This window comes from Talpa europaea (genome assembly GCF_964194135.1).
Source record: "Talpa europaea genome assembly, chromosome: 12".
In the NCBI taxonomy this organism is placed as follows: Eukaryota; Metazoa; Chordata; class Mammalia; order Eulipotyphla; family Talpidae; genus Talpa; species Talpa europaea.
This window is the reverse complement of record NC_140079.1, coordinates 86,898,123-86,922,878: the sequence shown is the minus strand read 5'-3', so window position 1 is coordinate 86,922,878 and position 24,756 is coordinate 86,898,123. Positions and strand designations below refer to the sequence as shown.

Here is a 24,756-nt window from a genome sequence, read left to right as displayed (position 1 = left end):
GGGCTCACAAACATAATGTGGCCAGGTCTGAAGGCAAGATTCCTCCTTCCCATTAAATGAACAAAACCAAAACCCTGCTGCCACTTCAATCTTCTCCATCTCAGTCACAGAATCATCTGTTCCGGACAAAGGTCTATCAGTTGTCTCCTGCCTCTTTCCCCTTATTCCACATCCAATTTGTCAGCAGACATGCTGGCTCCAGCTTCAAACTATATCCTGGATTCATCCAGTTCTTTCTATCTTGCCCCAAGGCCACGCCAGCAGCCTCACGCACCTGGACCATTACTCCTTAGCCGGCCTATTTCTGCCGCTGTCCAGTAGCCTCCATTCATCTACCAGCATGCTCTTTTGTTAAGTGCAAATCACATCTGATCCACCTCCCTGCTTGAAAGCCCTCCAAGGCATCCCAGCGTATTTAGAATAAAGTCCAAATTTTACACCACAGTCCACACGGCTCTGTAAGACCAGGTCCCTCGAAAGCAATCTGGTCTCTCTCATTCCCCAACAGCCCCACTGGCCACCTCAGAGCGCTTCAAATCTGCCAGTTGATTCCTAGCGCAGGGCCTTTGCACTGACTGCCTCTCCTTCCTACACCATCCTCCTTGCTCTCTTACTGCCCTCTAGGCTTCCACTCAAGTGTCATCTCATCAGAGAGGCCTTTTGCACCCTGCCGGCCCCCATCTAAAGGAGATTTGTGCCCACAGACACCCACAGACAGAACATGGGCAAAATGTAACACCATTTATTTAAAAAATGGATGTAGATGAATAATTGAAAACTGCTACAAGGGGTTGCCTGGGTGGGTGGCTGGGAACAGGAAGACTTTTTTAGAGTGCATTGTTTCATGCCTTTGGATTTTAAATCATATACATACATTATCATTCCAAAATTTTTAATTACATCAAGGAAGGAAGGAAGGACAGAAGGGAGGGAAGGAGGGAAGATGAGACAAAGGGGAGACAGACTCTTGGGAAATTGTCCTAAAGAAAAAATTTCACAAATAAAAATATTCTATCCAATAAGATCATCATTGTGCTATTAAACTATAAGGAACCAAATAATAAGACAAATGTCCAGCAGCACCAGAATGATCAGGAACTAGTGCTCTGTGAATAGGAGGGAGTAGTACGAAGCCCTTAATAGTGGTGATTATTAAGACTGCAGAAATGTTTATGACAAGAATTCACGGAAAAGCCGACGATGAAGAGTGTAGTAAGAGGGAACAGGGTGCAGTGGCAAGTGGAAGCTGTGGAAGAGAAAAGGCCCACCACCTTCTCAAAGAGGGACGATGCTGGTGATGTCTCAGCTCTAAGCATCGGCCCATCGCAGACCTCAGAGACCAAGGCTCGCGGTGCCCACGCAGGAGGCGGGCCCCAGGAGCCGCGGAGAGGTCAAGTTAGGACTCTGGGAGATGGGAGTGGGGTGATTCAGGGCCAGGGCCTCCCCGCCACAGCACCGCTGACATTTGGGGCGGCCTGGACTGTGTTGGGAGATGCTCAGGGGTGTCCTCGGCCCCCACCCACAGGGCCAGGAGCTACCCCACCCAGTCGTGGCAAACAAGGATGTCTCCAGACGGTGCTGAGTGTGCCTGGGGTGCAGCGTCGCCCCCCGTTGAGAACCCCTGTGTGCAGCAGATGACTGCTCTGCCAGCCGTTTCCCCGACTGTAAAATGGGAGCGTGCCAGGACACAGATTCTCTCCCCGCCTCTGAACGCACTAATTACAGCTATATTTTTTAAAGAATATGTATATTAAATGGCTCTTTTATGGTGCCTTTTAAATTAAAATAAAATAGGTGAGGCTCCTTCTCTCATGGGAACCCCAAATGCTTGCTTTTCCGTGGCACGTATCAGTGACAATAACTATCCTCTGCTCACCACCTCGCTCGGCCTGGTCCGCTTTATAACACACGTGTGCTCCCTCGCGAGGGGCTTTGATGGGGCCACGTTTAATTCATAAAATATGAGGAAGCACTTTGCTACACCAGGATAATGGCCCTGATTTCCACATGGGGTCTTTATAGCTTAATGGCAGCTCAAATAATAAATTGTTTTAACGTCTTATTCAAGCTTTTCCAGAAACTGAAAATGTCAGCTCCAGAATTAGAGATTTTCTCATCCAACCCCTCATTTTCCAGATGGGAAATCTGAGCTCCCTCCACTCCAGGGAGAGTGACCACCTGCCTGCTGTCTCTCTGCTTGCAAGGAAGAAGCCAGGAGAGGCAACCCGCAAACTTGTTGCCCCAGAACCCACCCCCTAGGGAAATGGTATACCGCTCATCAGTGGAGGGTGCATTTGGACCCACAAACTGGGCACGTGTGACCAGCTAAGCATCTGAGTGGGCTCCCATGTTGCAATTAGCTGAGAGTGAGTCCAGAGTGGGAGGTTTAGAAAAAAAGCTTGAAAAAATGTCTTCTGTCTCCATGTCTACCCACCTCCTAGCTCCCCAATCACCTGTGGTATAGCAAGGTCTGGAATTAGTATCTCTCAAGTGAGCATCATAACCAGGATGCCCCAAAGATCCCACATGGGCCAGGGAAGCCACTAGGCACCAGGGACCTGACTCTGCCAGGAAACAGTGCCAGCCCCCAATGCCACCAGGTGCCACTCTCCCCTGCCCCCTCATCCACCCCCTATGCTCACTGCTCCCCAGCACTTTCTCCTGCCCCAAAGCATGCTCAGCCCCCACCCAGCGTCAGGAAGGAGTTAATGACGCCTTCAGTCAATGGCCAGTGCAATTGGTGGGCAAATGCCCAAGCTTCCCATGTGTCAAGGCATCTTCCAGAATCCTCAGTGTGGGTCCACACTGTCCACAGACAACCCGCTCTGGAACACACACTGCATGCATCTTCCTTCTTCCGGCCTCACAACCCCTCCTCTTCACTTGAACTTCTAGAATCCCCTTGCTAATAAATTGTCAGCATGTAAATAAATCCTCAAGTCCTGGTTCCACAGTCAGTTTCTGGGGAGCCCCTAATGCAGCGGCAGAGCAGCCTAGGCTAGTGTGGGTCCCTTCTTTTAGCTCTCTCCAGACTGTCTCCCTCTGATCGTGACTCTGGAGTCTCATAGGACAATGCAGGGCCCTTTTCCCCTCAGCAGCCCTTTGAAACAGCCCCTGGGCTGCTGCCCCTCCAGTCTTCTCTTTCCTTAGCCTAAGCTGAAACCCTCCACACGCTGCTAAGTACATTTCTCACGTATGAGAGTCAAATGCCTGGTTTATACTACCTAGAAGAGTATGCAATAGAATAGAATTCCATTGGTATCTGTCTTAATTCTTAGAACTACAAGACAGTAGTGGATGAATAAGACACAGCCTCCACTTCCTGGTGGACAAGCCACCCTCCTGCATTCTCTCCAGAAGCCCCATGCCAGTTCATTAATGTCCTTCTTACTAGAGGCCACCCAGAACTAAACCAGAATGCTTCGTGTGTGTCTCTAGCATGACAGCAAAAAGATGGCTCATCACCTCCCTCTTGCTATATATAATGTTTCTATTGATGCAACCCAAGGTCACAATCTGGTTTTTGGAAACTGCTTTTCATTGTTAATGCAAAGTAACAGTTAAAATAGCAGTGGCAACAATGACAATAATAATAATATAAAAATTCAGATGTATCTTTATATCAAATATATAATCAACCAAAGTCTTGCCAAGTCTCTCACATGTTGTGGACTCACCCACTAGATCCTATTTGTTTACCCTTTAGACCTGAGTCCCACAGGTTACATTTTCTCATCTGATGTTCCCCCTGGTGGGATGCAGTCATCTCCATCCTCTCCCCATCTCTCTGCACCCCATGCCCTCTCCCAAATGCCTGATATCTGTACATTTGATCAGAGTGCCCCCAATCTCCCTTGCAGGTCAGTGTCAGCACGAGGACAGCTCTGGCCTGCCCCCGCCATACCCCCAGCCATGGGCACCCACAACTGGTCCACCCTTCCCAATCTTGCCATGACCTTGTAACAAACGCTCCTAATACTGGACATCAAGCATTGAGCATCAGGCTTAATAAAGTTCATGTACTTAACACTATGTAACTAGATATGGTCCCAAAAAGCTTTACAAGTATCGATTCATTTAATATTTCATAACAGCAACTCTGCACTAGGTTCTGTTGTTAGCCCACTCTACAGACAAGGAGAATCTGAGTAACGTGTGATACACGTCCATTATGCTCACATCCATTATGCTCGAGCTGTGCTCCCACCCAGGCAGGCTGCCCCAGCCTTGCTCTCAGCCCTGCTCCAAGACACAGGCTGCCAGAGTCATGGTCTAGTTCTTAGTGCTTTAGCCTCAAGAGCTCTTATTAAATACATTTTTTAAAAAGCCGCGCTGAGGCCACACACAGCCTGGTGAGAGGACATCATGAACGAAGGGCTTCATGTTGGTGGATTTAACCAAGATTTTGGTTTTTGATTACTGTGATTCAGGGTTCCTGAGGTCCATTCTGACATCACAGCACATTCTAGAGTTCTTGGCAGTCCACAGAGCTCTTCCCCACTGGAGATGGAGTTTGATCGCCCATCACTCCAGGGCAGAGTACTTTATCTTCATTTCGCAAGTTAGGAAGCAGACTCCCAGAGCCTGAGCAACTTGCGCACGATCACACACTCAGGAAGGAACTGAGGCAGGACTTGAACCCACAACCCTGGTGCCCAGATTCCACCAAGCTCTTTATCTCCAGGTTTCCCCCACTCGCCCCTTCTTCCCCAACTAGAAGGACTCAGGGTAGAAGGAAGAGGGGCGGCATGTGTGTTGTCTACGTATGTGCAGGAGTATAGAATCAGCTCCACAGAAAGGAGAAAAGTCTGTCACCATGGTTACGCTGAACCTGAACAAAACATCACAGATTACCGTAGCCTTGAGCATCGCCGCTCTGTTCTGGCAGCAGTCGCCTGAGAGCCGATTGCCAGGCCTTGCAACCTGCCCGCCCGCTTCTGAGAGCCTTCCTTTTTCATTATTCCCATTATTAAACCTGGCACTTTATAACAGCTAAATGTTTTCTAATTATTTACAGGTTCACCTTCACAGCACCCCATGAGATAATGATCCTGCTGTGCATTTCTGTAATATTCTGCCCGCCTCCAAAAACTCAAATTGAGTTACCAAGATTATCTCATTGATCCTCCCACTTAAGGCTCCGTCAGATCCATAGAAAGCAATTAGGATTGCCTCCCTCGGACAGGCAGAGACACTGAGGCACAGTGAACTGTGGATCATGTGTGGGCCACAGAGGATCCTGGGTTCTTTTTTTTTTTTTTTTTTAATAATCCTAAAACAGGGAGAATAAATGGGTTTCATCTCCTTGCCAATCCCAAGCACTGATGATGGCTGCCGATGGGCTGTGTGGAGAAAGATTCTGAGGCGGTATCTGAGATCTGCAGGAAAAAGCACTGTGCTCAGTTCAGGATGCTGACCAGGTGAGGGAGGGAGAGCCCTGGCCCCTGTGCTGAGAACTTCCCGTTCCTCTTTATGACAGGAAAGGTCCTGTGAAGATTTCATGTTGTTTCTAAACCCAGAGTGACTCTGCCCACCCAGGGGACGTTCGGCAGTGCCTAGAAACATTTAGACCGTCATTGTGAATGTCACCCACTGGCGTGGGTGCTACTGGCATCTGGGTGGTAGAGGTTATGGTGGCTTCTGAACATCCTACAGGGCGCAGACGGCCCTCCACAACAAAACAGATCAAAATGTCTACAGTGCCCAGGTGAGAAGCACAGGACACCCCCCACACACACAGCTACCTGGGCATCTGACCTCAGTCTTCAGCAGGTCAGAAACCAACATGCATATCTATGCTTTTATATGCCCTAAAACAAGATTCCTGGTTTTCTCCCTAAACCTTTTCTTTCCCATTTTCCCATCTCAGCAAATGGTACCACCCACCTGTGTCTCGGGTGAAAAACCAGAGGGCATACGAGACAGTGCTCCTTCCTAGGATGGCTTCATCATGGTGTCCTGTTGGTTCTTCCAGCAAAACAGCTCCCAAGCTCACCACCCTCCTCCACACCCACCACCAGGCTCAGCCTGGCATTCTGTGTGGACACCGTACTCACCTCCTCCCTGACCTCCCACCATACCCACCTCCACTCCATCCCCTGCTCCCTCTTAGGGTCTTTGCACCTGCTGCTCCCTCAACCTGATATTTTTTCCCCAGGTCTTCACCGGGAAGCTCCATGTTAACATTCAGCTCTCCAGGAAAAGTCACCTCCCCAGAGAAGACGCCCACCCCCAGCCACCCAAACTAAAGTCACCTTCCATGCCCTCACTAGTTTTCTCTTTCTTATAATTCTCACTCCTTGAAATCATCTCATTTTTGTATTGCCTCACCACTCCCTCCCCCAAAAATTAAAAGTTCATAAGAGAGTTGTCTTTTTCATCACTTCATCACTCCATCACAAAATCAAAAACAGTGCTTAGCATATAATATGCATGTAACATTTTTCAAAAAAATAAAATGTCAAGGACAGATGCTTTTCCAGCGACCTAAGAAAAGACCCAGGAGATAAAGATAGCCTCGCAGCCCCCAGAATGAGAAACTTCTTCCTCTGTGTTCTGACCTCTTGAGACATACGGGCAGGAGGAGAGACTTGCAGGCAGCTCATGGCCTCACCCCCTCACCCCTGGCAGGGTAGTGCCAGCCAGCTGCCTGGGCAGCTCTTGGAACCAGTTCAGATATAAGCAAATCCTCTCTTCCCCTTCAATGTCCCCAGCCCAGACTGCATCCCAAGCACCTTATTCAGACTTGAAGGCAGCAGAGGTGGCCCTGCCCCCTGTGCCAAGAGGTAAGGTAGAGATCTGGCTTGTATATTACATCCTCTTGACCTCCCAAAACCCTTCAGGTATTTAGTTTTCATCCATTTTACTTATGGGTGAAATGAGGCACCCGTAGGTGGAGTCATTCACTCAGGTTCCAAGAGATACCCAGGCAGCAGGTGATGAAAGAATTCCCATAGGGCAAAGATCCCCAGCTATCCATCTTTTCTCTCAGCACCTATCAGAATAAAGCACCTGATATAATATTCATGTGCCTGATATATTATCTATGTACCTGATATAAAATTCATGAACCTGATATAATATTCATGAACCTAATATATTTTTTAATTTTTTTAAGATTTATTTTAATTTATTTATGCATATAAGGACTGGGGTGTAGGCCAGAGGTGTGGGGGATGAGAGGATTCACCAGAGACAGAGTGGGGAGCATTTCAGGCGGATCTACTGAAATACACTGCTGAGGGGAGCAGCGGGCGAGACAGGAGAGGTCTGCTGCGCCATGTGGGTAGCTCCCTGGCCAGGGATCAAACTCATGCCACAGTGGCTGGAGATAGCTTGATAGCACTGAGACTTTAACCCCTGAGCTTCCAGGGAGGCCCTCATGAACCTAATATAATAGTCATGTGCCTCCAGAGCTTACCAAATGGTCATGAATGAATGAGTGAATAAAAGAATGAAGCTAACTCATGCCTTCTGAACTCTACATTCAGTGGAGAAATTTACCACACTTTCCCCTCCTGTTTATCAAAAGCTCCCTTCCACAGAGGATGCTTCTGGTTTGAAAATGGTGGCTTTCCAGTTTCAGTTGCCCCCTTATCCATCATTCAATCAAAATGTTAAGGAGACCCACAGACAAAGCATTGACAAGTTACCAGGGAACTAGAAACTGGGCCAGCTGTCAATGATTTCTGCCAGACCAAGAAGGAATTTCCATTAATCAACTTATCTTTGCAGCCAAGAGTTGAGAGAGAGAGGTCCTACCTCCAGCTAACAGAGTCACAAATGGAAATAAATCCTGAAAAAGAAAAACAGAAACCTGCTTGGTGATCCAATCAAGCGTCAGGACACACAGAATGTGCGAGGAGGAGCCAACCAGCAGCCAGGGGAAAAGGGAGAAAGATGGAAGAGAATCTGCCCATCCTGTTTTTGTGCAAACACTAAGGAGAGACCTCCCAGGCCCGCAGATGAGGACACTCAGGGAAAATCATCACAAACAGGGCAGTGGGGACCAGTGTACAAGGGAAAAGAGGAATGGTACGTCCCAGGTAGAGAATCAAAGCGCGTCTTTGAAATGTGATGGTAGGAAGCACAAGACAACCCGCGAAAGACTCTGAGTCCCTAAGAACAATTATACTCCACAGCCCAGATTTGGCGAGTTGGCGGAGAAGACAACACACTTGGCGGAGGAGAGATGTCAGAGAGGAGTCAGGCCAGACAGAGCCAGAGCCGGGGAAGGGCTGCGCTTGCAGGGCTGAAGGCCCGAGGCCCAGCCGGCTCCACCCTACAGTGCCTTGTCGGAGACTCTGAGCTCCCACAACTTAAACCGCTGCCAGAGAGGAGATGTCTTGGTAGGAGTCAAGGACAACGGGAGACGCGCCTCACGGGGCAGGGAGAATTTTTCTTTCATTTGGTGTCTGCTCCTCGGAGCCAAAACTGAAACTGGAGCCTCGAGACGCCTCTTGCTTGAGTGGGGGCATGTTTCCTACCTTCTCGGCCTAAACCCAGAATCTGGCTAGGACACGGGGAGAGAGGGCGGAAGAGACCCCCCAGGCCAGGCCAAAACCCCCTCAGAGCTGGACTAGCATCGTCTAGCCTGCATCACTGGAGCAGAAAAAGGTGAAGGGTTTGGGGCTCACAGCCCTCTCTCCTGAACACTCACATATACCAAAAACTGAAGAACAAATGCTCTAAACTATTTAGAAATGCTCACGAATGAGACAAGAGGGGACTTTCGGCTTCCGGTTTCCCAGTAAGACGCTTGAGAATCACCCATCTGTCCTGACAGCAAGGACCAAGTTGAGCAAACTGAAAATCAATAACCTTTCTCGGGTCCCTCGGGAAAGTGAGGTGACAGGACAAACTGCTGCCCCCAAATGAGAGACGACAGATACAGAGAATGACTATTTCCAGGAGCAGAAACTCAGGAGCAGAGGCCACGAGAGGAACTAGAGAGGGTGGGAAATTCAAACCCAATTGCAGGTCATGGGGGCCCAGTGTGGGCAGGTCAGAGATTAAAACTCCCGGGGTTCCCACACCAGGTCCTCACAGTGGATATCAGAGAAAAATCCTCTCTTGCTTTGGGTGGTGGGGGGGATGGAAACCTTCTGGAATTCACCAGTGCATTCTGTTCTTAACAGGGACAAGAGAAACTCGTTAATGGAGCCAAACCTGTGGGGTGTGAGCTGAGCTAACAGACCAGGGGAGCCGTCTCAAGTCATCCTGCACCACCCAAGTGGGCTGGGGATAGAGAGTGTGTCACAGGGCTAGAGAATCCAGACTCACCTCTCCTCACAGCCCCTGGGGCTGACTCCGTGTGTCCTGGCCTCTTTCTGTGCTGACTGCAGCTTAATTTTTTCCCTTTGTAGGCAACTTCAACCCCCACCCCGAATTCCTGCATAATTTTTTCTCCACTCCTCCTCAAAATAGAGACTTTCATTCACGGAATATATAAATTTTGGTTTTTTAATTGGCTGGGTGCCTGTTGAGATCGGCATTAGGGAGGCCTGATTGCATTATAGTTTCAATTATTTCTACTTTTCCATTTGTTCCAGGCACTTCCTCAGGAACACTGCTTATTTATGGGATGGCTTTCTGTCCTCTGACCTCAACGTCTATTACTTTCTCTCTCCTCATTTCATATATTTCCAGAGACCACAGAAAGTTATTCTTAGATAAACCAGATAAGCCCCAGCTAGGAAGTACATGGTGTGCATGGAAGATAAAACCCACCCCTCCGCACCTACAAAGCCCTTGTCTTTGTTGGTCTTGTCTGCAAAGATCTTGTCTCTGCTTCTTCTCCCCCCACCCCCTGCAGCTCACACTCCAGCCACCAAGCTCTGTCCCTACACAGAGCCTTCAGGCCTGCTGGTTCCTCTGCCTACCAGGACCAGCTACCTCTCTATCAAGTCTCACTCAAAGGTCCCTGGGCTTGCATATTGTTCACACATATACATTCACACATGAGTGCAAATGCACACACACACAACTTAGAAGCCCCTCTTCATCAATGCATCCCAGCACCCAGCATGGGATCTGGCACACAGCTGGCAGGCAAGCAGCACATAAACTATCATATTTAACTCGCAAAGTCAACCAAGATATGAATAAAAATGAAGAGGGAGGGAGGGAATGAACTAAAAAGACTTGCAATTAGCATCACTTAAGCAAGGGATCAAGTGGCAGTTATTGTTACAAATATGGGTGAAAAACAGAATTCATAGCAACTAGCCTCCTCACCCCACCAGAGAAGATGCGTGCTCCGCTTTGTCACTCCTTGTGGTTATTAATGTAATAGGAGTTCAAATATTAAAAACAGGATTAATAGCAGTAGATATAATTTTAAAATCATTAGTGAAGAAAAAGGAACAAAACCGAACCTATATAGTCAAAGATGAAAACAAGAAAAAAACGTTTAAGGAATAAAGAATTAAAAAGCATCCCAAAACCGAGAGAAGAATGATCAAATATATTTATTGTAGAAACAAAAGTTATTTGGTTAAGACTTTCAGATTGTACCAAATCTAACTCTCTAAGCTGTTCCTACCAAATATGCACCTAACAGAAAGTCATGGAAAACTTAATAAAATGACTAGAAAGAGCTATATCAAGGGGACACAAACAAAAGAAAGCTGGGATAGCATATTAAAATATGAAAAAATAGAATTCAGAGCAAAAAGCATTCACTAGGGGAAAATAGTCATTTTATCTTGACAAAAGATAAAATCCACAATTCCGCAATGAAAATATAACTGTCACAATTTTTTTTTGTGATGAATAACATAGGATAAAGCTTTGTGAAAACAAAAGCTATCAGAAACACAAGTAAAAATGGAAATAATTCTGCTAAAGAGAAAGACTTTGACCCACCTCATCCAGCTTTTGGCAGGTCAAGAAAGCAAAGAGGAATAAATAACAAGTTAATCTTGAAAAAAGCAATCTACAAAGTCGCTTTATTCAACATACAGAGTTTATTTCTGCTTTTTCAAATACATCATTTACCAAAAACATCATGAAGCAGAAATTTCACAGGGCATCTTCTCATTCAGTAAAACTATAAACTAATGACAAAAATTTAACCAAATAAGACAGAGTACTGGGAAATTTGTTAATGCTCCACTAAGTTATCCTTAAATCAAGGAAGAAACAAAACTGAAATTTCAGAACTGTTAGAAACAAATCATAACATCAGAATTTTTAGAAAACCATTTGAAGAAAGCAGTGCTTTTTGAAATTCACAAGATATGGCCAATGTGGTGCTATGAGGTAAACTCATAGCATTAAAGGCTTTCTCCTTTTTTAACTATGAAAACAAAGTTCTCAACTCGAACACTTAAACATGCTAGCAAAACAAACCTCAAAAAAAAGCAAGCCAAAAGAAAACAAGATGTATAATAAAATTAAACAAACAATTGATAAAGACAAAAGTACTAATTCTTTTAAAAGGTTGTCAGGGATCAGGAGGCAATAAAACAACCAAACTAGCAACCTGGACTAAAAAAAAAAAAAGGGAGGAAATGAACTAATTATTCCAACCTGGTCCAACTCGGTACAGATCCCCTATAAAAATTTCAAGTTAGGTGCCTCCCCTGGTGGTGCAGCAGTTGAGTGCTGGGTTGAGAGGCTGCCCGCAGCCTCTGCAGCACCAGCTCGATCCCCGGCTACCGGCGAGGGTCCCACAAAAAAAGAAAAAAAATTTCAAGTTAGCCTGCTCTTTCCAGAGGAGCTTAAAAATAATTTTCACCGGTCTCACCCACAGCAGACTTGGGCAAGAGAAAACACAAATTCACAGGGTTAGGATTGCAAAAAAAGACTAATCAAAGACAGGCTTTTTTTTTTCAATCATATGAAAATGCTCTACTACATTTTATGCAAATAATTTCAAAACTCTTGATGAATAAAATTGCTTTTTAAGAAAACACAACTCACTAAAAATTGACTGAAGAAGGGCCTCCCCTGGTGGCGCAGCGGTTGAGCGCTGGGCTGTGAGGCTGCCCGCAGCCTTTGCAGAGCCAGTTCAATCCCCGGCCGCCGGCGAGGGTCCCACATGGTGCGTAGACCTCTCCTGCTGCCCGCTGCTCCCCTCAGCAGTGTATTTCGTCACTCTGCCTGTTCTGTTCCCTGCTCTGGTGAATTCTCTCACTATCCTGTGCTTCTGACTGTACCCAGTGCTTGTATGTATGTATGGGTGTATAAATAAATAAATAAATAAACAAATAAACAAACAAATTAATAAATAAATAGATAGATAGATAAATAAATAAATCTATCTTTACGCCAAGGATGAACTAATTCTGCCTAGACCCACCTCCCCAATTCTGCATGGCTGCCTCCTTTGGGCTTCAGGTCTCAGTTCAAATGTCACCCCTTCAAAGAAGTTCCCCTGACACCCTATCAGAAACCCCATCTTCTCTACCCCGTTGCATACCACTCATATCTGTATGACATTATAACTCTATTATTTTTTAACTTATTTTGCTTCTCTCTCTCCACTGGAATGTAAGTTCCTCTGAGCAGGGACCTTATTCACCAAATATCCCTGGTGCCCAACAGAGTAGGTGCTCGATAAATATGTTGAAAGAATGAATCGATGGATGAATGAATTAAGACCAAAGAGGACAAGACAATGTCCAGAAAATCCTTCCAACCCATCTCTTATTACAAAGGACAAATCTTTTAAGATGGAAAAACTAACTAGAGAATGCATGAAGGGTCAGGCAACTTGGACAGCAGGTGAGGGTTCATCTATGGACAGATGACCGTGGGTCTCAAAACTCTACGGTCTCCATCAGAGGGGAGAAGAAAAGTGGGTTTGAAAAGTGACAGAGCTGTGACTAGCTTATGAGTCAAGAACACCTCAGCAAGTCCTACTGGTTCCCTGTTGGTCCCATTCTGGCCCAAATCTGGTGGCACGTGAGCCAGGATCATCAATAAGCCTGTTCTTGTTGCCTGACCCTCTAGAATATCAGTTCCAAGAGGACACGCCCTTTGTGTCATCCACCTTGATGACCTCGGTGAGAGAAAGTCTCTGGGGGTGAAGGGTTATAAGAAAACAGCGAAACTGAGTGGTGGAGGAGGGTGTGCTGGGAAGGGTGTGGAAGGGCCACAATTTTAAATAAGGTGACCAAGGAAGACATCCCAGGAAATGGGATATTTTATTAAAGTGAAGGGGTAGAAATCCAGAGTAAGAGTGTTCAGGCTGAGGGGACTACATGGAAAGGCCCTGGGGCAGGAGCATGCCTGGGGGGCTTCTGGAGGCTGGAGCAGAGGAGGTAAGGAGTAGCGCAGGGGAGACGAGGCAGAGGGACTACAAGGACAAGTTATATTGGGCCTTGGAGCCCCTGGAAGGACAGGGGCTTTGCCCAGTTGAGAGGAGATGCAGGGGAAGGATGCCGACCATCCGTGGCAGGGCCCCCAGCAGATTGCGGGTGGCCTGTGGGGGCAGGAGGATAGTGAGGGGGTGCTGGAGTCTCCAGACAAGCGAGAGTGCTGGCTCAGACCAGGTGGAGAGGAGCTGGTGAAAATGGACAGTGGACTCTGTTTTTTAAAGAACCGGCAGGATCTGCTGGTGGAGCATGTTGCAGGAGGGTGAGCATGCAGGTGAGGGAAAGGGATGGACAGACAGGAGGCAAAGATGACTGGAAGGCTTTGCCTGAGAAATTGGAAAGGCGGCCCTTGTCCTTTCTAGGTCCCCTATTACCCCACTTTTCAGATGAGGAACTGAGACCGTGCTGTCTCTGAAAACTCCGGAGAGGAAAAACTGCTTGCTCCAAGCCCTGGCTCGCCCAGCCTCCCCACCCAAGGCCACATCTTCCTTGGCACCCTGGAGCCTGCCCAGGCCTCCATCCAGGGCCTGCTGAGGGCTCTCCCTGCTCGCCCCTGACCCGGAGCCCTAGCGCCCCAGGTCTGCACTCCGGAACAGGCCTAGGGGGTCATGGGCCACTCCCCTTGGGCACAAAGGCCTCCTCTCTCTACTCTCTAATCCTGCCCACCTCCTTCCCCTCCCCCACCCCCTGCACACACAGCCCTCCCGCAGCCCTCGGGGCTTCATCTCCCCTTGAGCATCTCCAGGGTAAGATGCACATTGCCTGGAGTGACCAGACAGCCCAGGACAGTGAGCCCCCAAAGGACTCTGCTCTCCACCCCCAAAGGACTCTGCACCCCTAAGAACCAGTGTGTCCCGGCCCTGCGAACCACAGAGAGAGACGGCATAGTCTCTGGTCTGCGCTCAAGTGCTCACTTTAGAAAGAGAAAGACAAGTCAAAACATGCCCAGAGATACGTGAGCAAGGTCACCCCCGCGAGGGGGACATGTGACAAGGAAGAGCCCACGAGAGCAGCCAGGGCCGCGCTCCGGAGGGTCTGCGGGCAGCTGAGCTACGGCTGAAGAACTTAAAGGTGTTTCTATACACAGAGGAAGGGAACGTGGGGGCGAGGGGGGTTGTGGGGGGACCAGCAAGTGCCCTGAGGTGGAAATAAGCCTGGGGAGGCGGAACCGCAGGGAGCCCAGCGAAGCAGGGAATGGGCGGCTTCATCCAGCATCAGCCCAAGCACCGGGCGAGTCAGAGCCTCTGGGTCCGGCACAGCTGAGCGTCCTGGCCCAACGGGATGGGGCTGCGACAGAGCAGAGCGCGAGGCCACAAACTCAGCTCCCAGATCTCCCCTGTTGTGTAAGCAGGAGACTGCTGCCCGCCCGGGACAGAGTGCTTGCTCTCATTTCCTCACCCCTCCCCGCGCCCCAGACGTTGGCCAGGACAGTTCTGCAGTAGCCCCACACGGACGCTGGGCTCAGCCGCGTGACTTCTTGGACCAGTGGGACAGGAGCAAACGTGACAGGAGCAGAGGCTTGAGAAGTGCTTGTCTGTTCGACTGGCCGTGGCTTCTCCATGAGGCTGCACGAGGGGCTGCCGGGCCCACCTGCTGGGGATGCAGAGCAGCTCAGCGTGGTTGCCCCCATCACCACGGTTGTCCCCATCACCGCAGCAGCCGCCAGCGACCGCACATGTGCGTGAGCATGGCCCAGCCCCCCTAAATCCTTGGCCACTGACTCTTGACTGGAGTGAATAGTTGTGGCTGTGTGTCACTGAGATTTTGCGCTTGTGGCAACTGTGAACTGTGAACCCTCCTACTCTCATACCACAAGAGGTGGCCGAGCTGTCCTCATCTCCTGTCCCAGGAGTGGGCGTGTCACGAATCCCTGGCCAACCTACACGACCCCTCCCCTTAATCCACACTCATTGGTTCAGGGGTGGGGACATAAATCTGAATGGCCCAATGAGAACCAGTTCGAAGCCTGCGGGGGAAGGATCTTGCTCTTTCACTGAAGTTACTAGGACAAGCAGGTGAGCTCAGAGTTTTCAGGGACAATGAAGAGTCCCCTGGAGAATGAAGCCCACCCAGAGGATGGCAGCTGGAAGGAGACAAGGCCCCAGCAGCGCAGCCTGACCCAGCCACACCACAAGGCTGGACTCGGCTTATGAGACTTTGCATCAGCAGAGACCAGAAATTCCCTTTTTCAGTGAAGCCCACATCTGCAGTCTTAGCTAGCAGGGTTGACTTCTCGTAGGGTGTCTGCCCAAGCCCCGGTCCCTTCCCCAGCTCCAGAAGCTCTGCTCCCTCCACCCCGGGTAATGTAACCCTCTACTCACACCCAGGACAGCAGGCCAGACCAGCCTGGCCACCTGCGCTACACCCTCAACACTCTCTCTCTCTTGACCCTGAGCCAGCAGACAAGGCAGCAGGCTGGGAATCTCTCTCACCAGCAGGGATCTGGCCTAGAAGCCGCAAACTGGCAGGACAAGGGTCTACTTGCCCCTCGTGTTTGCTTTTGGCCTCCAGAGCAGGCCTCTTATTTTTAATGGAATTAGTTGCCAATTTTTAACAAAATGGACCAGCTGGGCCCCCACCTGTTCCAATAAGGTCATCTGGAGCCGAGCAGCACTGTCCCTCAGGCACCGGCTCAGAGGCCCCTACCCCCCACATGCGCTCTATGTTGCTCTCAGGTCTCCAGTCTGACCCCTGGAGGACTTCAGTGGGTGGCTCCAGACCTGAGAGGAGACCCCTCAACTCTAGCTTCCAGAAACCTAAGTAGCCCTGCCCCAGCCCCCAAGGCTTGGGGGGCTCACTCTTTCCTGGACATTGTGAGCAGAGGCATCATTCTAATAAACCATCTTTTATTCTCGTTTGGGCTCAAGTCTGCTTCTGACACTTGGGATCAAAATATCTTAACCACCAGGGTCTGGAATGTCCCAGGTCCTGGAATCCTGGCAAGAGGGTTGTGAGCCTGGTACCCCAGAATTTAAACAGGAGGCACTTGGGTCTCAATGGTGGTGCAAGGGGTTAAGCACTGCAGTATGAAGCAATCCACAGCCTGATCCCCGCCTGGCCAGGGAGAAACCCACATGGCGCAGCAGACCTCTCCTGTCTCACCCACTGCTCCCCTCAGCAGTGTACTTCCATCGATCTGCCTGTTCTGCTCCCCACTCCGTCTCTGGTAGATCCTCTCACCCTCCACACCTCTGGCCTGTACCCCAGCTCTTGTATGCATAAATCAATAAATCTTAAAAAAAAGAATCTTAAACAGGAGGCACCCCTTCAGCTCCTCACAGAACAAAAGAGGCAGGAGTGACAAAGGACTCTAACAAGTTCATGGGAATTACAGGCCAGACCTGGGCCTCTGGCTCCACACAGAAGTCCTGAGAAGTTCCTAGAATCCCAAACGCACTCAATGCTTATTCACTTGAACCCTTATTAAGTGCCAGCTCATCTAGGTCCTACAGAGGATGTGGTGTTATGTGAAATGGACTGAGTCCTGCCTCCACGGAGCTGGCATCCTAGCAGAGGAGAGGGACAATAAAGAAGAAAAATGAGTGTGACATAGTGGGTAAGACAGCAACTAGAGCAACAGGGGAATAAGGTGGACACTGCTGGGGACAGGGAGAGTACTGATTTAGATGTCCTGGTGCAGGGAGGTCACACTGAGAGAGGACACTGGAGCAGAGAGATTAGGGAGCCTTTGAAGATAGCCAGCGGAAGAGTTCCCATCCCAGACAGCAAGAATTGCAAGTGCAAAGGCCCTGTGGTAGGCAGGGCTTGGCCTGTTCAAGGCGCAGCAAGGAGGCTGATGCGGCCAGGGCAGAGTGACTGGTGGGGAGGGGAGAGGGAGAGCGGGCCAGAGAGGCAATGGGGGCTGCAGGCATGGGAAGATGTTGGCTGTGACTGAGTGAGATGGAATGCACAGGAGGGTGACGAGCAGAGGAGGGAAGTGATCTAGATCTCACTGGATCCCTCAGCTGCCAGCTGGAGAGCAGACCTTGGGGGCCCAGGGTAGGAGCAGGGAGCCCAGTGAGGCACTACTGCCCTAGGGCAGGGCAGAGCTGGTGGAGCAGGGTCAGGTTGGGGCTGGTTTTGAGCGAAGGGCTGGCAGGATCCCCCAGTGGATGAGGTGTGGAGTGTGAGCATAAGTGGCATTTGAGGGGACCACCCAGGCTTGGGGTCTGGGCACCTGGAAATCATGTAATGTCAGGAGGCAGAAGAGGGTGGGTTATGGGATCCCAGAAGGGGCACAGCAATGTGTACTCAATGCCGAGAGATTTGCCAAGTTTTTGAGATTTGCCAGATGTTTCTGTGAAGCATCTCAATTTTCAGATGCTGGCAACTTAGTCAAAAACTGTAAACACTGCAGGGCCAAACTAAACAGATGGACAGACTTTATGTGGCCATAGGCCAAGGTCTGCCACCTTGACATAGGGTCAGATCCAGCAAGCTCTGTGAACAGTGCTTGCTGTGTGCCTGCCAAGCACCCATGTCCTCTGCTTTAACCCCAATGCTAAAGAGAGGCAGGTAAGATCCCCCTGGTGTCCTAGCCAAGGAAACTCAGGCCCAGAATAGGCAAGCCCTGCCCAAGGCCACATAGCTGGTGAGTGGGGATGTGGGGGCTGGAGCCCGGGCTCCCCACCCTCACTCGCCCCCCCCCCACTGGGTCTGAACAAGCCTTACAGAACTAGATACAAAGATCAAAAGTCATCACAACCAACAGTCATCCCACAAACGATGGCTGAGCTCCTACTACGCGCTAGTGACCTGCGGGAAGCTGGCAGTGACGGTGCATACCAACCCAGCCGCGGAGCTGGTGGAGGTACACACAATAAACAAGAAAGCTGACTGGAAAGTGCCAGAAGAAAAATCAAACAGCAATGTGTGTGTGTGGCAGTGGGGAGAGGGTTCAATTTGAGAGAGAACGCAGCACTGACTTAGAGAAGTTTCCAGACATAGTCCTTGGTGATCTGGAGGAAGATTATGCCAGGCAGAGGGAAGCAAGTGTCAGTGCAAAAGCCTGGGGCCATGTGTGCCTCCTTGGGGTGCTTGAGGGAGAGTAGTGGGGGAGGGGCTAAGGACTACCTTGGTGGGGCTTAGCTCTCTGGGAAGTTGCTGTGCAGGGAAGGGACAGGATCTGAGGGCCACTCTGGTGTGGACAAAGGGGGGCCATAGCAGAAGCGGGGGGCCAGGGCAGAAACAGGGAGCCGGCTGTAGGGCTGGTATTCCCTATTCTGATCCCCATTCTCCAGGGCAGCAAACTGAGGATCTTGCCCAAACCACACTGCAACAGAAAAACGAAACAAAAAGCAGAGCTGGCCTCGCACTGGAGAAGTTTGCATCCTTCGAGAGAGAATGGGCTTGGCTCCATATGGCTCCAGCTCAGGCAGGGGAGAGGGGCCTGGCCTCACGGGAACACCAGATGTCCCGCTCCTGCCGCCGGCGCCTGGTCTCTCCCCCTTCACCTCCCGCAGCCATCCCCACCGGCCCTCCCAGGCCCGAGCCCATCGCTCTTCCGGAGTCACCCAGGTCCTGGGCCAAGCACGCCCAGGATGAGTCCAGCATCAGCCGTGCCCGCAGCGGGCACAGCCTCTCCTGCCACATCAGCTCCCTGCCCAGACCGCCTCGCCCCTCCTCCAGGCCCTTCCTCTGCCGCCGCCCCCCACCCAGTCCTTCCGAGCATCTAAACCAGAAGAGAAATTCAATTTGTGTGAAGGACTTGGGGTAATTCTGTGTCGAGGCCACGCTTCCCTTTCTGTGGGTTGAAGGGGCTCGGAGCGCCTTCGCGGAGGAAGGAGAAAAGGTCTCTTTGTGCCGAGCTGGTGAAAGTGTGTCTGTTTAGGACAGGCCGCTGTTTTCTTTGTGAATGCTGTTGATTTTAGTGTGGGAAAAGGCCTATTCCGTCGCCCGAGCCTGGCCAGCGCGGGGAGAGGCTTTTCCGAGCAGACAGAAATCAGTGAACAGGCGCTGGAGAGAAGGAGCAGTTAGCAGCTGTTCTCACGGGGAGGTCAGGTTCCCGGGGGTGTTTTCTTTAGGGTTAGAGGGGGCTGCAGGGGCGGGAGGGGGGCCGCCCTCCTGGCTGGGAGTCTCCTGGGTGAGCAAGGAGGAAGTTGTCCTCCATGTCTGGGGGGGCGGGGGGGGACGACAAGAGGCGAGCAGGATCTTGTCCGGGGTTGTTGGGATGGTTTTTCTTCTTCGAGTCAGAAAATAAATGTAAAAGATGGGCTCAGAACCCAGAAGAAAGGTTGTCATAGCAACAAAAGTTTGAGGCCAGGTACTTCCTGACACCCTTTCGGAACCACGCGGTGGAGGGGCAGGCATTGGGCACCGTGGGATCAGCTGGGGAGCCATCCACGCTGGCACAGACCTCCCCCATTTCTCACCAGCACTGACAGGCTGATAACTGTTTTCCAAGCTCCCGGGGAGGAAAATTGTGATTTTCTGGGAGGGGCGACCTCTAGCCAACAGTGATCAAGGGAAAGAGGAAAAGTGTGGGTTTGTTTATTTACCCAGCACACTAACCATCCATCTCACTAACAGAGCGCGGGGTGAGGCGCTGGTGCTGAGTTCCCTGAGTGGCCCCCTCTCCAACCCCCAGCTGCACCATTCTCTTACCCATCCCTTCTCCCTGGTTCCTTTCCGGCCCTGAGAAGACCATAACAGCCCGTGGTCAGCAGGGAGGGGCCACAAAATCCTCTGTGAGCCTCTAATTCCTCGCCCAGGCTTGGGCGCCCTGGGAGCACCTGCCTCAGGGGCGTGGGCACGGATTCAAGCAGCTCAGCAGGTGGGAAGTTTGAAGCGACGGGGCGGGGCGCAGTAGAGGCAAGGCAGCACTGTCTTGCAATGTTCGATGGATAATGTGTGGCATCTGCTCAGATTTATACAACCTGTGTCAAGCCCTAGATGAGCTACAGGAAAATAACTGCAAGAGTTAGGCCAAGACCTTCAGGGAGAGGCCAGGAGATAGCTCAAACAAGAGGCTCTGCAGGCCAGGGAGGGCCAGGACACTCCACAGCCGGAGCGCAGCAAATGTGTGCAGGGAGGGACCCTGCCGTGGCTGAGGCGGGGCCTCTGGGGCCTCTGGAACCTGCGACCGTCTTCGTGAGCCTGGAGAAAGGTGTGCGGGCACCTCCACCCTGACAGGTGTGACCGTTCTCCCGGGCAAGGAGGCCTCTGTGGGGGAGGAGGGCAGGGGTAGAGAGGAGGAGTCAGGGTTGGATCGAGTGGAAAGCAGGGAATTTTATCCAAAAATACCTTTTGAGCTTAACTTTTTTTAATTGCATCTCAGAGTAAAAGGTTGAGTCCTGAGTACACACCAGACATGAATCTGAGGGGGTGAAGCTGGCCCACTGCGATGGTGAGTGCCTCTGGCCAACAGCCAGCATTGAGCAGGTGGTCACGCAAAGTTCTGCGGCACACCCCCAGAGGCAAGGGGGAGCAGGCGGTACCTCAGGAAACCTCTGGCTTGTCACCCCCAGGCCTCGCCCAACATTTATCCTGCAGATGCACCAAAGGACAAGCATGAGGCACTACCCAGAGGCTGGAACAGGGCAAGGAATGAGACCCACCAGCAGCCCTCCCGGTGGCATCCTGAGGGGACAGGGGACAATCACCCGGTGGCCAAAGGCAGGTCCCCCAAAATTTCAGGTTGTGTCAAATGTGATGAGGAGATAAAGGTGGTGAGGAGACAAAGACGTGGCGACCCTGCCTCCAAACGGAGACTGGGAGCTCTTGTCTCCAGAGAACCCCTGCCTCCCTAGGCTGTGGGGAGGTGCCCTGAGCTGAGGGGGAGCCCGTCCCGGGAGTGTGGGAAGGGAAAGCCAGGCAGAAGCAGAGGGAGCAGCCTCCTCGGGTTTACTTTACACTTTCTTCCCTGTGTCCTTTAACCCAGTTAGACCAATGGCTCATTCTGGGCCATCCAAGGGGCGTCACACACTGCCCTGTGTCCCCCAAGAGTTATGCACGCTCCAGGAGGTCTTAACCAAGAGGTCCCCCCAAGAGGGTCCCCAGCCCTGGACACGGGGCAACCTCATCTCAGAGGCCCGGGAGGTGGGGACCAGCACCCGGCACCTGGCAGGACCGGGTCAGGGCGCTTGCCCCCGCGCCCTCCGATGGCCTGGCCGCCCCCGGGGGCCGCTCTCGGGCCCTGGCTGCCGGGGCGGCACAGGAAGGGGTGCAAGGAGAAGGGAGCAGTTTGTTCTGCCTGCTGAAAAGTCACCCCCTGCCCACAAGTCAGATCAGAGCCCCGCGGAGCTGAGTTTCCCGCCTGCCTCTCTCGCCCCCTCGCTGCGGGCTCTCCGGGCGCGAGCGGGACACCCCGAGCTCCCCGCGGGGCGCCTCCCGCGCTCGCCCACCCCCCCCCCCCCCGCGCCGCCGAGCCCTGCCTGCGAGCGGCTCAGGCGGCTGGACGCGGCCCCAGGGACCCCCTCGCGGGCGTGTGGCGCGGGGCGCCCCTGGGCGCGGGGCGGCTCGCAGCGGCTGTCCGCGGGCACCCGGGACGCAGCGGGCGGCGGGCACCGGGGCCCGGGGCGAGCCGCGAGAGGAGTTGCGGCGGGAAGGGAGCGCTCGCCCGGCCGGCGGCGGGGGGCGCGGGGCGCGGGGGGGACGCGCCTCCCCCGAGCCGCCCGGCGTCCGGCAGGGGCGGGAGCGGCGCGCGGCGCCCGAAGCGGCGGCGCGTCCCGGGCCCGGCGTCCGGCCCGGAGCTGCCCGCGCGCCGCCCCGCCCGCGTCTGGCCGAGCCCGCGGCGCGCGGGGCCGCGAGCCCGGGGAGCGGCGGGCGCAGCGCGGGGCCGGGCCGCGGAGTGGGGGCGCCGCTCACTCACCGCGCCCGCCGAGCTCCTCCTCGCACGAGTACCAGATGCCGGTGTGGAAATTCCTGAGGAGGAAGCGGTCGTCGCCCGTCTCCCAGCTGTAGAGCGCGCCCCCGGGGGGGCTGCTCCCCGCGGCCGCGGCCGGGGGCGCGGCGGTGCCGTTGGCCGTGGCGTTGGCGCCCGAGTTGGGGCAGTTGGCGGGGCCGCCCTGGCCGCAGCCCGGCTTGGGCACCCGCTGCGTGCCCTGGCACCAGTGCGTGGTCAGGAAGGCGGTGGTGGCGAAGAGCAGCGCCAGCAGGTTCAGGGCCACGGCCAGGAGCGCTCGGCCGCGGCGGCTCGTCTTCATGCCGCCCGCGCCGCCGGGACCGCGCCGCCGGGGAGCTCCGCGCGCGAAGTTGGCAGCCGGCGCCCCGCGTCAGCGGCCGCTGCCGGCCGCGCCCCGGGGCTCGGGCGCCTGCGATCGGCCGCGGCGGGCGCGGCGCGGGCCCATGGCCCTCCCGGGGGCGGGCGCGGCGCGGAGTCCTCGGGGGGCGGGCGGCGCCGGCGGAGCGGCTCCGACGCGCCCGGAGCCCCGAGCGCGAGTGCACCTCGGCGAGGAGCCGCCGGCGCCTGGCAGCGGCCGCGGCGCAGGGACGCGCGCCCCTCCGTGGGGAGACACCTGCAGGCGGCCGGCGACACTGTTCTGGCGCCCGCCCTCGCCGAGAGAGGGGGCGCCCCGCGCCGGGAGCGGGCGGGGGCCCCGGAGAGAGGAGGCGCCCCCGAAAGAGACCCACGCCGGAGTGGAGAGTCCGGGAAACGAGAGGAAGGTCAGGCGAGGCGCTCTCGAGGAGACTCCCCGCCGAGGACTGAAGGTGGCGGGGGACAAAACCGGCCGGGAGGGGGCATCCTACCCAAGGCCCGAGGGGCGCTGCTAAGGGATTTAAGCGGGGAGCGCGCTGGGACTCCTCCGAGGGGACGTGGACCGGTAGCACCCCCTAAGAGGGGCCCCCAGGGGGTCTGAGTGTGTCCCACAGCCTGAGCTGCAGGACCCGCAGGAGGGGGTGCCTCCTGTTGAACATGGAATTGCAGGAAACGCCGAGGGCACCCCGCCGGCAGCGCAGGGTTCCTGAGTCTGAGGAGCAATAAATACATCACTGCGAGGTTGCCCAAGGGTACTTGGGCTGCCCCAACCAACAGGAAGGGCTCCCTGACAGCAGTAAGCTACCAGTACATACCCTCCCTCTCATGGCATTAACCAGCAGGAAAGGTGCCAAATAAATGCCCCACCAAGATGCCAAGCATTGGGTGAGACAAATGGGGCTTCGCTGTGCAGACCCTCCCCACCTAAGATCTTGAGGGCCGTGCCCCAAAGAGCTTTCAGGTCCGACACAAAATTGTTGCAGTTACCTGGCAGGGGTGACCCTCCAAGGCTGCCCACCCAGAACCTTCAAGTTTGGGGAGGGGACAGATTAGTCAAGAATATTGACTTTGGGGTCAAGCAAATCAGGCACTTGACCAGCTGTGGACTTCAAACAAGTTGCTTGACCTCTCTGAGTTTCAATTCCATATCTGTAAAAGGGGATGGGGGCTTGGGGGAAGAATATTGAGCTGCGATCATGAGATCACAAATGCCATGTGGCACATAGTAGGCACTCAATAAATGGTTGCCACTATGATTAGCATCTGAACCAAGACAAAATTCGCACAAACCATTTCAAGATCTCTTGGGCAACATGGGACTGCCCAACTGCGAGCATCCACATCCCCACCTCTTCTCCCTAAGATGACCATGTTCCCTGAACTCCCTCCCAACTGCACAGCGCATGATGCTGGATGCCCAGACTGAGCAACAATTAATTGCATTTGATTGCAAGAGCTAATTTGAATTCTGCCCAAGCTGAGAACTGCTCCAACAACCCCCAGCCTGTGGAGTGGCAGGCTTGCAGGATTCAAGGTGAACGGGTTATGAATTGCCTTCCTCTGCTGGGGGAGCTGCGCTCACTGCCAGCCGCTGCTACTCCGCCTGGGGCTAGGCGAGAGTAGTCCCTGGCAGGGACCCCTGCGAAGAATGACCAGGGGTCTCCAGAGCTGTTTAAGAGATCCCCTTCCGGCCCTAGGCAAGGCCTTCCCAACTCTTTTGAGGAAGAGGACCTCCACGCAATAATGGTGGTGTTGAGGGTGATGGTTGACAGACAATGCATCATGGCCAATGAGCTGTCACCCTTAGCAATCGACTGCAGTGCTTTGTCCCAGGAGAATCCGCACCCATTTGAAAACCAGCCCCTCGGGTGTGGGCTAGAGACAGTGGTTGGTGTGCCTGAGGGCAGAACCCTGTCCAGGACAGCCCCAGTGAAATGTCTCAGGGAGCAGATACTCTTGAGAAATGTCCACAGGAAGGACAGGGAGGTGGGGGGAGGGAGGTAGAAGTGAGGGCAGCAGGTTGCGATGTTTTAAACAGGGCTCCAAGCACACTTCATTGGGAAGGTGACATGGGAACAAAGACTTGAAGGAGGGAGCAAGCCATGGGGATATCCAAGGGTGAAGAGATTCCAAGAAGAGGGAGCCGCCCGTGCAAAGGTCCTGAGGTAGGGGGATAACCCAGCAAATCGTGTGGCGGAGCTGAGTGGGCAGGAGGAGAGGGGATGGAGAAGAGGGCAA

At 53.0% G+C, this 24,756-nt stretch overlaps 1 protein-coding gene across 4 annotated transcripts in view; it reads right to left on the bottom strand.

The window, feature by feature from the left end:
- Positions 1-22,465, bottom strand: part of GSG1L (GSG1 like) — a gene marked incomplete at its 5' end in the record, with an annotated part of 157,720 nt that extends 135,255 nt beyond the window's left edge. For all 4 annotated transcript variants that reach the window (XM_084249196.1, XM_084249199.1, XM_084249198.1 and 1 more), the window contains one exon: positions 22,132-22,465. In XM_084249196.1, coding sequence (XP_084105322.1) covers positions 22,132-22,465 — 334 coding nt within the window. The remainder of the gene's footprint in view (positions 1-22,131) is intronic.
- Between the last annotated feature and the right edge of the window lie 2,291 nt (positions 22,466-24,756).